At 38.8% G+C, this 13,429-nt stretch overlaps 1 protein-coding gene across 1 annotated transcript in view; it reads right to left on the bottom strand.

The window, feature by feature from the left end:
- Positions 1–13,429, bottom strand: part of ATXN10 (ataxin 10) — a 163,049-nt gene that overhangs the window by 116,275 nt on the left and 33,345 nt on the right. Inside the window, exons 4-5 of the mRNA XM_077914113.1 lie at positions 6,553–6,649; positions 4,768–4,926 (exon numbers count right to left, since the gene is read on the bottom strand). Coding sequence (XP_077770239.1) covers positions 4,768–4,926; positions 6,553–6,649 — 256 coding nt within the window. The remainder of the gene's footprint in view (positions 1–4,767; positions 4,927–6,552; positions 6,650–13,429) is intronic.

A 13,429-nucleotide genomic window follows, 5' to 3' on the forward strand; every position in this document is an offset into this window, starting at 1 on the left:
ATATTTAACAGTAAAAAGCAACAATTTTGTCAGAAGCCTCTGGATGCTGGCACAACTCATTTTATCGTGCTTTACTGTGCTAAGCAGGTAATGTGTCCTTTACAAAATGAAGGATTGCGGCAAGCCTGTATCTGCAAGTCTCTCAGCACCAGTTGTCTAACATTTGCTCACTTCATGTCTCTGGTCACACTCTGGTAATTCTCACAATATTTCAAATTTTATTATTATAATTTTTTATGATCTGTGATCAGTGATTATCATTCAATGAAAGCTCAGATGATGGTTAGCATTTTTTAGCAATAAAGTGTTTATAAATTAAGGTATGTACACTGTTTTTATAAGAGATAATGCTATTGCACACTTACTAAATCGCACTATAGTGTAAATGTAGCTTTTACATGCACTAGGAAACCGAAAATTTCATTTGACTCACTTTGCTCCAGCATCTGGAACCAAACCTGCAATAAATATCTCTGTACACCTGTATTTCATGATGTGATTTTGCTTAGCAAATGCAGAGTTCCTCTCACACAAACTGGTGTCAGTGATGTGTGGTGGAAGACATCAGCTACTCCCAGGACTTCCCATTCCTTTTCCTGGCTACTTCACCTCCTGACCTCTGAGAACTCTAACTTGAGCTATTCTGAATTGGATTTCATCTTATGCCCTTTACTCCATGCTGCTAGATTACTGGTGGCTAACACGCAGATCTAAGATACTTAACGAAAGCAACAGAATTCGGCTATAAAAATTTTTTCTAAGTAAGCAGACGCTAATGATTCATCCACCCTGCTTACAAAACATCAGCATCCAGAGGCAGGTAATCTAAGTCAAGCGCAGTATCAGGATGTTTTCATGCACCAACTTGTGTTTGCGTGCAAATCGTAATTCAAATACAAATAAACGTTCAGAAATATAAATAATTTAAAAATCAGGTATAATTTCAATAGAATAACAAAGTTTACACTTAAAGAGACCCAAACTAAGAAGGCTGATACCTCGCTTTTGGAATGCAAATGAACTTCTGGCAGCTCAAGGCTCCCCACCAGGATACACAACTTATGCCCTGAACACGGTGACCACTACGTGAAAACATGCATAAAAATAGATCCTAAGGGAAAGAAAGGAACATGACAAAAAATCATTTTTGGTGATTTTTACAACGATGAAGGGGTCAACTCCTTAAGACCTAACAGTTACAAATATATACGTGTACCTAACAATGAAACCTGGAAATAAGAGTATACATACAAAAGCCAACAGATCTGACTGGAGCAACAGAAGACAGTCTGCTTCCAGGAATAAGCAGAACAGGTGTACTGTACAGAAGACCAAGAAACAGAAGGCCCAACAGGCGTCTACACAGCACCTCACCAAAACCCAAATCTGCAATACTCTCAAACACGTGTGGGACAGTCTCCAAGACACACCAGGTGCTCGGCCATAAAACACACTATATTTAAAAATTAAAAACAGAATTTTAAAAAGTGTGTTGTCTAACCACAATGGAATGAAACTAAAACTCAATAGCAAAAGGAAATTCAGGAAATACACAAACATGGGAAATTGAACAAGTCCTATATAACCAATAGGTCAAAGAAAAAAGTCACAGGGAAATTAGGTATAATTTGAGATGGATTAAGATGAAAATATGTGAGATACAGCTAAAGCAGCTCTTTGGAAGGAATTTATAAATGTAAATACCTACATAAAAAAAATCTCATCAATAACCAAACCTTCTAATTTCTTCAGAAACTGAAAAAAGAGCAAACTAAACCCAAAGCAAGGAAGGAAGGATAAATAAGGATCACAGCAGAAATAAATGAAATAGAGAATAGGAAATCAACAGCAAAAAAAAAAAAAAAAAAAAAGGAAAGGAAAGGAAAGAAAAAGAAGAAAGAAAAAGAAAAAGAAAAAGAAAAAGAAAAAGAAAAAGAAAAAGAAAAAGAAAAAGAAAATCAATGAAACCAAAAGTTGGTTCTCTGAGAAAAGCAAAACGTTGACAAAAATTAAGCTACAATAACCAGAACATAGACTGAAATTACTAAAATCAGGGAACAAGCCTACCAACCTCACATAAATAAAAGGGATTCTAAGGGAGTAATATCAATAACTATGTGCTAACATATCAGACTGCCTCAGCCATGTGGACAAATTTTGGGAAAGAGACAAACTAGTCAAACTGACCCAGGAAGAAGTAAAATATCTACACAGTCTTATAAGAAGCTGAAATTGGATGAGTTATTAAAAAACTTCCCACAATTAAAAAAAAAAAAAAAAAAAGGCCTAGGACCAGAGGGCCTCAATGATTAATTCTACCAAACAGTTAAAGAAAAATTAACACCAATCCTTTGCAAACTTTTCCCCAATAACAAAAACAAAAGCATGAGAGAAAGGAACACCTCTTACCTCATTCTGTGAGGCAAGTGTTAGCCTGATACCAAACCAGACAAAGGCACCCCCCAAAAAACTACAGCCCAATATGCCTTATCAACACAGAGACAAACGTCCCTAACAAAACATGAGCAAGCCAAAGCCAGCAACATATGAAGATTATATACCATGAGCAGGTAGGATTTATCCCAGAAATGACAAGTAGTCATTTGCCTGAGTGGCTCAGTCTGTTGTGTCTGGTTTTTGATTTCGGCTCAGGTCATGATCTCATGGTCATGAGACCGGGTTCCATGCTCTCAGCATAGAGTCTCCTTATACATTCTCCTTCTCCCTCTGCCTGCTCACTCACTCTCGCTCTCCCCATCTTTCTCAGAAAAAAATAAAAATAAAACAGAACTAATCACTGTAATACACTATAGTAATAGGAAAAGGAACAACAACCTCAACAGATGCAGAGCACTTGATAAAATCTAACAGCCCTTCAGGATAAAAACATTCAAAGAACTAAGAGTAAGTACAGGAAAGTCCCTCATCCTGAGGAAGGGTAACTACGGAGAGCCATTCTTTACACTTGGTGGTAAAAGCCTTCCCCCTGACATCAGGAGTGTGACACAGAGGTCTGTTCTTCACATCTATTCAGCATGGGACTAGTCAGAGCAACTAGGTAAGGAAAAGAAAGAAAGGGAACCTGACTGGAAAGAAAAAAGGAAAACTATCTCTTTGCAGATGACATGATCCTACATAAAGTCCTAAAAAAAAAAAAAAAATCACAAAAAATTATCAGAACTCATAAATGAGTTCAGCTCAGGTTGCAGGATATAAAATCAACAAACAAAATCAATCGTATTTCTATACACTTGCCATTAACAATCCATGGACGAAAATTAAGAAAACAATTCCCCTTAAATAGTACCAAAAATAAAATACTTTGAATTAACTGAACTAAAGATATGTAAAGGCTTATACACTAACACACGACGGAACTGAAATGAATAAGGCCCAAATAAATGGAAAGATACCCCTAACACATGGATTGGAAAACTCTATCTAGTTAAATGGTAATATTCCTCAAACTGATCTACAGATCCACGTAATCTCTATCAAAACTCTAGCTGCTTCTCTGAACAAACTAAAAAGCTGATCTAAAATTAATACAGAACACAAGGGACCCAGAACAGCCAAAGAAAATCTTGAAAACGCAGAACAAAGTTGGAAGACTTAAAAAGAGTTTCTGATTTAAGACTTACACAAAGCTACAGTAATGACAGTGAGGTACTGATATAAAAGAGAAAACAGAATGCAAAAAAAACCCAAAGTCAAGACACACAAAAAAATCAAAGACCCTGAACAGATCCTCAGGGAGCTGTAGGGCAACAAGAAAAGACTAAAGTTTGTGTCACTGGCGTACAGGGACCGCTCCGAGGGCCATGGTGGCCTCCCACATGTGCACACAGGCCACATGGACAAAAGCCCAATACCCTGAGATCCTCCCAGAACTCAAGGATGGGAAGTCTGAGGCGGTGTCCTTCCTGCCCCATGGGAGGCTGCCAGGGACAGTCAGATAAGGTGTCCTATCTGCCCACCCCCTCGAAATGTGAAAGTGCTCCAAGCAACGGGGCATCTCCAAATGGTCACCCTGGTCTTCTGGCCCCTTGTCAGCACGTGGGACGAGGATCAAGGCTTCTCCTTCTCACTGTCCACAGAAGTAACAAACTGTCTAAATCTAACAATAGCCTGTGGTATCTTTACCAGTCACAGTCAGCCTCAGCCTTGGCCTTCTGTGGCCTGACACAAGGCCCCCAGAACAGGGGAAAGAACACAAGGCTGCAAATGTATTCGAACAAATAATGGCTGCAAACTCCCCCAAATTTGGCAATAGAAACTTAAAGATTCAAAAAGTCAAGAGAATCCAAAAAGGTATACCCAAAGAAATCCATACCAAGACATCATAATTAAACTTCAGAAAAGACAAAGAAAAATCTTAAAAGCAAAGGAGAGAGAAATGAAGCATTATGTACAGAGATGGAGGATGGACAGACACAACAATCTGGATGACAGTGATTATCTCATCTGAACAGAAGCACACAAGACTCATATCAACATCCGATCCTTAATGAACCACCTGGTACAGCCACAGCAGCCTGACCTGGACGCCCCAGAAGGGCTGTGTGTTCTCAGGCTGTGTCCCAGTCCTCACAACCTCACTTCACCTCTGCCCAGCCTCCAGGTGCTGCTGAGAAACTTTTCTTACTTTGTCAGCATGTGTTAAGTTTTAACTTATTGTTCAATTATTATAATTCAAACTCTTACTCTGCAAGGAAAGTGATCTGTTGGGATGTTCTTAAGCAATCAAATTTCTAACAAGATACTTACGGCCATTCAGATTCAGGCTGCTTTTGGTGAGCTTCAATGACATCGATGGCAATGTTCAAATTTTCTTCCAGTTCTTTCATTCTTTCAGAATTCAGGGATGTGAACAAAATCATTGATGAGTAGGCAACTATTTTTTTGTCGGGATGATTTAAGCAAGACCTTCCAAATAAAGAAATGAGGGTGTGAGCCCTACTCAGCAATATGATAAAATATGATTATGATACATACATAATAATCCTCCCATTAACAAATTGAGTGCCTACTTATGTTTTTAAGGATCAACACTTTGAAACAAGTACACCATTTACTGTAAAAATAGCAATATAAAATGAGTCACAGCACAAAGCATCCAATATTAAAAATGCAGCTAACTTAAGACTCAAAAGTAAAAAGCAAATACCATCCGATTAAAGAAAAAGATAAAAGGATTACATTTATAAAGCACTAAGACCTTCACTCTTGTTAGAAAAAAAAGATCAAAGGCAAAACACACTACGCCTTTAACTACAGGCATTTCTTCACTAGTTACAAGGGGCAGAACGTGTAGGGGGAAAGACAGTATACTGGCAAAAGAGAATGTGGAGCCAAGAGACCCAGTGGGAGTCCTGCTTCACCCCCTACCCCATCAGCTGTGTGATCTCAGGAAGGTCAATGATTTATCGACTATCAATAATATTATGGGTCGTGGCAGGATTTGCTTTTTCAGTTAAACTTCATAATACTCTTCTGGAGGAAACATTATCCTTATATTACAACGACTGTGTTGACTTTACTTGCCTAAGGGCACAAAGCCAGTGCCTCCCAAAGCAGGAATTCAAATTTGGTTATATTTGTCTCACAGATACATGTGAAGTCAAATAACCTCCTTCCATGTGTTTTCTGATATAAAAATGGAAGACAATGACCTCCGTGCCCTATCTCAGGGGCTTCAGTGAGGATTGGATTTGATGCCATCAGTAAATCCACCACTCACGGGCACCTGGGTGGCTTACTGGCTGAGCATTTGCCTTCAGCTCAGGTCGTGATCCCGGGGTCCTGAGATTGAGTCCTGCATCCGGCTCCCTGCAGGGAGCCTGCTTCTCCCTATGCCTCTCTCTGTGTATCTCTCATGAATAAATACAATCTTTAAAAAAAAAAAAAAAACAAAAAAACTGCCGTGTAAATTATCGTAACTTCTCTGACTGCCCTGTTGAACAGCCTCTCCTCTATGTTTCTGTGACGTCTAAATTGACCCTCACTGTGTCTGTTCTTACGCTATGGTGTGCTCGCCTATTCTTTTATTTCCCCCAACAAAGCATGGGTTTCTGGGGAGTAATAAACATATCTAAATTACCCATATTCCACTTACCAGCTCAGAACCTCACAGATATTAGGTGTCTAACATGTTTTAGAAGCATGAATTCTCAAAAAAAAAAAAAAAAAAAAAAAGAAGCATGAATTCTCAAAAATGAGTAATTTCTATTTCTGGAGCTTGAATTCCATAATGCTTTCCTTCCACCCAAGCTTAATTATCATTAATCATAAAGATTTGGTGCCTTCAACTCTAATTATTTGTAGGAATTTGCGAGCCGGTTATAGACTCAGTGAGCTGTATCTGCTTATATCAAGTTTATCTGATCCTGACATCAGCCCTTACACAGAGCCCAGGGCACCTCTACAACTAGACCCACCAACAAAACCACTCTGAGTTCTCTTGTCAAAGGTTAGTTTTTGAATTTCATGTATATGAAATGATAGAACCATGGTCTTTTTAAAAGTCAGAAAACCTCTTATCAATATACTCACAAAAAGAGTTCTGGGAAAGCATGCACCCAAACAATAGACTGGGAATCTTCATTCCGCGAGGCAATGTTGCCTAGAAACTGCAGGCCACAGCGGAAAGCTAAGGATTTATAAAAAGTAAAAAAGATATAATTTAAAATTTTTTTGACACATTGAATAAACATATCTTAATAAAAAAAATCCACATTATTAAACAAGAAGTTTCTGTTAACTTCTAACAAGTCTCTCACCTCAATGAAATTCTGGGCACAATGCAATGTACTCTAGATAAAATTAATTAACTTCTTAGAAAGACTGTAAATATAAACACAAATATACCTTTAATTTATAATAAATATCACTGGATTACATGTTCCAATTAAGACAGGTACTCTTAGACTGGATTTTTTAAAATCTAACTTAATGCTATTTAAAATAAACATCTAAAATGTAAGAATATAGAAATACTGAAAGTTAAAGAATAGTAAAAAGATACATTAAGCAAATACCAGCCTATAAAGGAAGTCATATACCACTTAAAATTAGACATAATAGACATTAAGGCAAAAAGCATTACTGGAGATTGTTATTCATAGTCATTTCAGCACCCCCTCCTTCCCCTGCTCAGTCAGTGGAACATGCAACTCTTGATCTCAAGGTTGTGAGTTTGAGCCCCAAGTTAGGTGTAGAGATTACAAAAGAAAATAAACTTAAAAAAAAAAAGTCATTTCAGAATGACTCAATTCACCTGAAGGATGTAACAATTTTAAATTGCGATCACCTAATAATATGACCTCAAATATATATATACACAAATAAAAGAAAAACTGACAAAGGTAGAGGAGGAGAAAAATCCACAATTAAATTTGGCAGTAGTTATACATCTTTCTGGGTAACTTATAAAACATGAAGACAAAAAATCAGTATATTTAAAGGATCTTAATAGCATTTAATAATAACCTAGTTGACATATTTAGAATATTTCACCAAATAAAACTGCAGAATATTGGACAAAATCCAGAATGCTGACAACACCCAGTGCTGGCATGGATGTAGAGCAATAAGAACGCTCATTCATGGCCAGTGGGAACACAGAAGGGTGCAGCCCACTCCAGAGGACAGTTTAGTTCAATGGTTTCTTACCAAACTAAACATACTCTTAATGTACAATCCAACAATCACAATCCTCGGTATTCACCCAAAGTAACTGAAAATGTATATCCACACAAAACTCTGCACATTGTTTACAGCAGCTTTATTCGTAGTTGCCAAATGAAAGCAACCAAGATGTCCTTTCTGTAGGTGAATAGATAAACTATGGTCCCTGCAGACAATGAAATATTATTCAGCACTAAAAAGAAACGAGTCATCAAACCATGAACAGATATGGAGGAAACTTACACATTACCACACACATTGCCAAATGAAAAAGGTCAATGAAAAAGCCACATACTGTACTCTTCCAACTATGATTTTCTGGAGAAGGCACAACTATGGTGACACTACAAAGATCCACAGTTGCCAGGGTAAGGGGCAGAGACGGCGAAAGGCAGAGAACACAGAACGTGTAAGCCAGGAAAACTACTCTGTGCGGTATCATGATGGTGAATACAGGTCACTGCATGTAGTTTTGTCCAAACTCATAAAATGTAAAACCCCATGAATAATGAAGCAACTATAATGTAAGCTATGGACTCTGGGTAATAACAATGTAACAAATGTAATAAAAGGCAGTCCCTGAACACATGGGGGTTGGGGTATGGACATGGTCACACAGTCAAAAATCCACATATGATTTCTGACTCCCCAAAAACTTAACTACGGATAACCTACCAGAAGATTTGCTGATAACCTAAACAGTTGATTAACACACGGTTTGTCCATTATATGTAGTGTATACTGTATTCTAATAAAGCTAGAGAAAATCGTAAGAAAGAGAAAATACATTTACAGTGCTGCTCTCTAACACATCAGTATATACGCGGAGCTGAGTAGTTCAAACGTACTGCACAGGGTCAGCTCTCCCTCTGGAGCCAGACATTGACAGCAGGGGAAAGCTGTGCAGGTGTGGGGGCAGGATACACATGAGAAATCTCCATACGTTCTCATTGTTGCTGGGAACCTAAAACTGCTCTGAATAATCGTCTATTTAAAGAAAAGAAGAGTAACATACAACAGAACTGTTTAGTGACCAGATAACAGACCTACATGCAATCCCCACCTTAGTGTGAGCCCGTGCGAGTATCTGACCTTTGTGAAATCCAAGCTCTTCACCATAATACGTGGACAGTGCCTGTTTTGTTAGTACTATGGTAAGGATGACATGGGAACCCACCAACAGTGTTGAGCGTCCAGGAGGGAACACAACACCTGGCCACCATACACAACAGGGACTGATAAATGCTGGTTTAAAAAGTCCAATTTCCAAATGTTACATGAAAACACATTTGTTCCTGTGGTCAGAGATTCTAAATAGACAACCTGAGTGCTTACTGTGTAAATCCTCATTGAGAATCCTACTATTGAGATAGGTATTCTCATCCTCATTAGAGAGCACAGGAGACCAAGACCCACAGAGGTTATAGGGAACCTGACCAAAGTCACACAATTATAAAGTATCACAATTTTGGATTTAGTCCTGTGATTATATTAATCCAACGTGGTAATCTCATGCTTAGCAGAATATCCCATCCCCTTGGTTATACATGAAGTTGATTGGTAAAAACAAAAAAAAATTTTTCAACTGCAAAATATGTAGTCTTTTCGAGGACATAAGGCATAGAGTAAAACAATATTTCACCATATAATGGAGCAAAAGACAACTCAACACATTTTTAAAAACTGATATACATACAATGCTCATTTACTACATCACAATTATGTTTACATACAATTACTTGGGGAAAATAAGCCCCAAAAATGATTAGAAAAAAATCCCATTTAAAATTAGAAGACAGACCCTAAATAACCTATGGGGACAGAAAAGAAATCTCAATGGAAATATGGTATTTCACACCAAACATTAATGCAAATTCCAGAAATCAAAGCTTCTAGATGGAGCTACTATGGTACACAAAGGAATATTTTTAGCTTTAAAATGCATACTTTGGAAAAGAAGAATGAAGAAAATAAATGAGCTAAGCATTTACTTCAAGAAACTACAAAAAGAATAATAACCCCAAAATAGTGAAGGAGGAAAATAAAAATTAAGAGCAAGAAATTATTAAAAGTGAATGCAGTCAATAAAAGAAAATATCAAGAAATCCACTATGTGACTCTTCAAAAAGCTCAAAACTGACTAATCTTTGGGAAAACTGATCAAAAAGGAGAGAAAGCACAAAGAACAAAGATATTAAATTTTCAGAAATGACAAAGAGACACTGCCATGGATCTTACAGACACCAAAAAAGATAGTCAGAAAATATTACAAATAACATTATGCCGCACTGTTTGAAAATTTAAATTAAATGAACAAAACTCTAGAATACAGCTAACAAAAACCACCTCTGTAAAATATTCAGGGAATGCCTGCAGAGTCTTATACCATTAAGATCATCAAACTGACAGTCAGAAAATTTCCCACCAAAAAAATAATCCTAGACCCAAGCGGCTTTACTGCCCATTCACATTCCAGGAAGAAATAATTCCAATTTTACACAACTCTTGCAAAGAACAGGAGAGAAGACCCTCAAACCAAGGTGGGGAGGCTCGCATAACAGTGATATCCGAGTCAGAATAAGCACAGCAGGAAAACAGAAGATAACAGAATGTAAAAAATACTAAGAATATATTTCAAAATGAATCCAGTCATACACAGCATGATAAAGCTGAACTTAGACCTGTACTGCAAGTTCGTTTAATGTCACAAAGTCAAAATTTATAACTTACCACATGAACCTACAAAGGACAGAACCATATGATCATCTCAAATACAGCAGGGAACATATGTGATAAAATTCAACACCCTATTCATTATTTCAAACAACAAACAAAACAACTCCCAGCCACCAAAGACTACAAGGGGGCTTCTTTAACCTAAAAATGGGTATCCAACAAAAAAATCCACAGGCACACATTATAATTAATAGTCAACTGGAGAGAGTTCCTTCTGAAAGGGAAGGAGACAGAGGTACCTGCTGTCGCCATTTCTAGTCAACATTCTACTGAAAATCCAGGCAAGCAAGACGAAGGAAGGCCAAACACCGGGAAAGAAGGCACTATCTATTTTTCTTCCATAGTTGATGTCATTTCTAATGTACGTGGAAAATATTTTTAAGTGGGTAAGTTTTTTGTTTGAATTAATAAGAGTCACAAAAGTTGCTGGATGCAAAGTCAGTATTAAAAAATGGGGCACCTGGATGGTTCATTCAGTTAAGCATCTCACTTTGGCTCAGATCATGATCTCAGGGTCCTGGGATCTCAGAGCCCCATGTTGGGCTCCCTGCTCAGCAGGAAGCCTGCTTTTCCCTCTTCCCCCTGCCCCTCCCCCACGTGTGCATGCTTGCTCTCTCTCAAATAAATAAAATCTTAAAAAAAAATTAAAACGTCAATAATATTTCCATAGATATAGGGAACAAGCCCCTCCCCCAAAAAATCAAGAAGAGAGACCATGTATAAAAGCATGAAAATGTAGCTAAAAGTGATGTACAATGCCACTAAGAAAAAAGAAATTCTAAAATTTGATTGAGTGAAGAATTACACCATGTTCACAGATTAAAGAAATTCATTTTTCTCTAGAAATTAAATGCAATCTGCATCTCAATCCCAACAGGGTGTGTATGTGTGTGTGCATGTGTATAATTTTACACATCAGAGGATGTGTATATGTTTCTGTGGGTGTCTGTGTAATTTGACAAGATGATTCTAAAATTTGTCACTGTTGAAAATCACTAGGTAAGAGGATGTGTTTTCACAGAACAGTAAGCAATTGTAGGTAACAGTGCGGTACTGGGGCAGGAAGAGATAAATAGACCAACAAAAGAGAAAAGAACAAGAAACAGATGAAAATCTAAATTGGCATGATTAACAACAGAGATACAACAACAGATTATTGAGTACAAAAGATGGTCTTTTCGAAAAATAACACTGGGACCACTGGGTACCAGTATGGAAAAATGGAAATTGGGATTCCTTCCTCACACAACACAGAAAATTCAATTCCAAGTACTAACTTAAATGTAAAAATGTAAAAATAGAAAACAACCCCGCAGAATAAGAAAGATATTTTAAACAAGATACAGAAAATTATACCAGAGTAAAACATTGACTAGAGTACATTAAAACTAAGAACATTTTTTTTTCTCAAAAGACATCATAAAGAGAGTTTAAAAAACACTAGCCTCAGAATAGAAAAGATAACGAACACGTAAGAGAAATACATAACTGCCACAGGATTTATATACAGATTAAGAGAGCCTTTTTATAAATCAGTCAAAAAGACAGACAAATCCAACAGAAAAATGGGGGAAAAGTTTGAAACAACACTTAATAAAGATATCCAAAAGGCAAAATATAGAAAGTGCTCAACGCCATGGGAAAACCACAAGATTCTACTACACACCACTGGACTGGCAAAAAACAGAAAGTAACCAAGCATTTGTGAGAATGAGGAGAACAAACAACAAGGGGGTCTCTCCAGTTCTGTGCATCCCAGAGATTCCGGGAGTTCTGAGGGCCAGCTGGGTTTACAAGGTTTCTGAGTGAACACCAGGTATTGGAAGAGCTCCTTGTAAAACCTCCATTGCCTGCTGCCAAAGTGAAGGTGGGCCCTTCCACTGGTTCTCCTTTGTGCCCCCTAAGTTCAGCATCCTCTGTCTGCAGAGGCCTCTGAGGGAGGGGTGCTGGAGGAAGGAGGCACCTGGTTCCGGGTGGCTCATCTGGCCAGGCTTCGGCAGCATGCCGATTAGCATGTGACTGATCAGCCCTTGCAGAGTGTGACACAACCAGAAGTATCCAGCAGCCAAAAACTTCCCCAGGACACTTCAAAGAAACTCCCCGTGAAGGACTTCCCCTGCACACCAGAGGGTAGATTTCCAGCAAGTTCCTCCAACACCATCTGTCAGAGACCTCTCTACCAGCCAGTGGGCTGAGACAATGCCCTCTCCAAGGAGGGCTGGATCTCAGACCTGCGGGGAGGGGAGTCTCTCCCTTGGACACTCATTTCAGCCCTAGGGGTCCTGGCTGCTCCACATATCAGCAATCCTGTGTTCTCTGGCATTCTCTGCACTTAATAGTCAATCCCTAGGTTTCTCAAACCCTTGTTATATCAGCAATTCTTTACATTTTCTCTGTTCAAGTTATTTTGTGGTTGTCATCTCCTGGACATGCCCTCGCTGGCAGAGAGGATGGAGAGAAGGAAGGGGGGAGGGAGTAAGAGAGGGCAGAGTAGAAGCAAGAGAAGAGGGCATCAGGCATAGACCTTAGAACACAATGATTAGCTAAACAAGTCAGGATCAAGTCAGGTGGACAAGACTACGTATTTCACCAAAGAAAACACAATATAAAGAATTAAACTACACAGGCAACACTGAGGTGACACGGAGATTATGGCTGCAGGAAACAGCCACCAACCTTGGAAGTGAAGGCACAAATGGGAAGGTCAGGTTCTGAGAAGTGGGAGCAAGGGCTGTGTGGGGCAAAAACCCATGCCTCAGCGGGAGGGGGCTGCCCAGCTCCTGCAGGGGTCTCGGAAGCACGGAGGATACTTCCAAATGGGATTCGGGAAGGGCCCTGGCCAACTGGTAACAGTACTCCGGGATCACACAGGGAGGCTGGAAGCGGGGAGTAGCTGCTGTTTTCCAAAAGAGACAGGAATGGGGGTCCCAGTCCCTAATTCCCTTCTCCTGCCCGCCAGCCTCCCACCAGCATCCTTTATTAGCTGAATCTCACAGAAAGCAAAGGA

The sequence above is a fragment of the Canis aureus genome, chromosome 11, assembly GCF_053574225.1.
Source record: "Canis aureus isolate CA01 chromosome 11, VMU_Caureus_v.1.0, whole genome shotgun sequence".
In the NCBI taxonomy this organism is placed as follows: domain Eukaryota; kingdom Metazoa; phylum Chordata; class Mammalia; order Carnivora; family Canidae; genus Canis; species Canis aureus.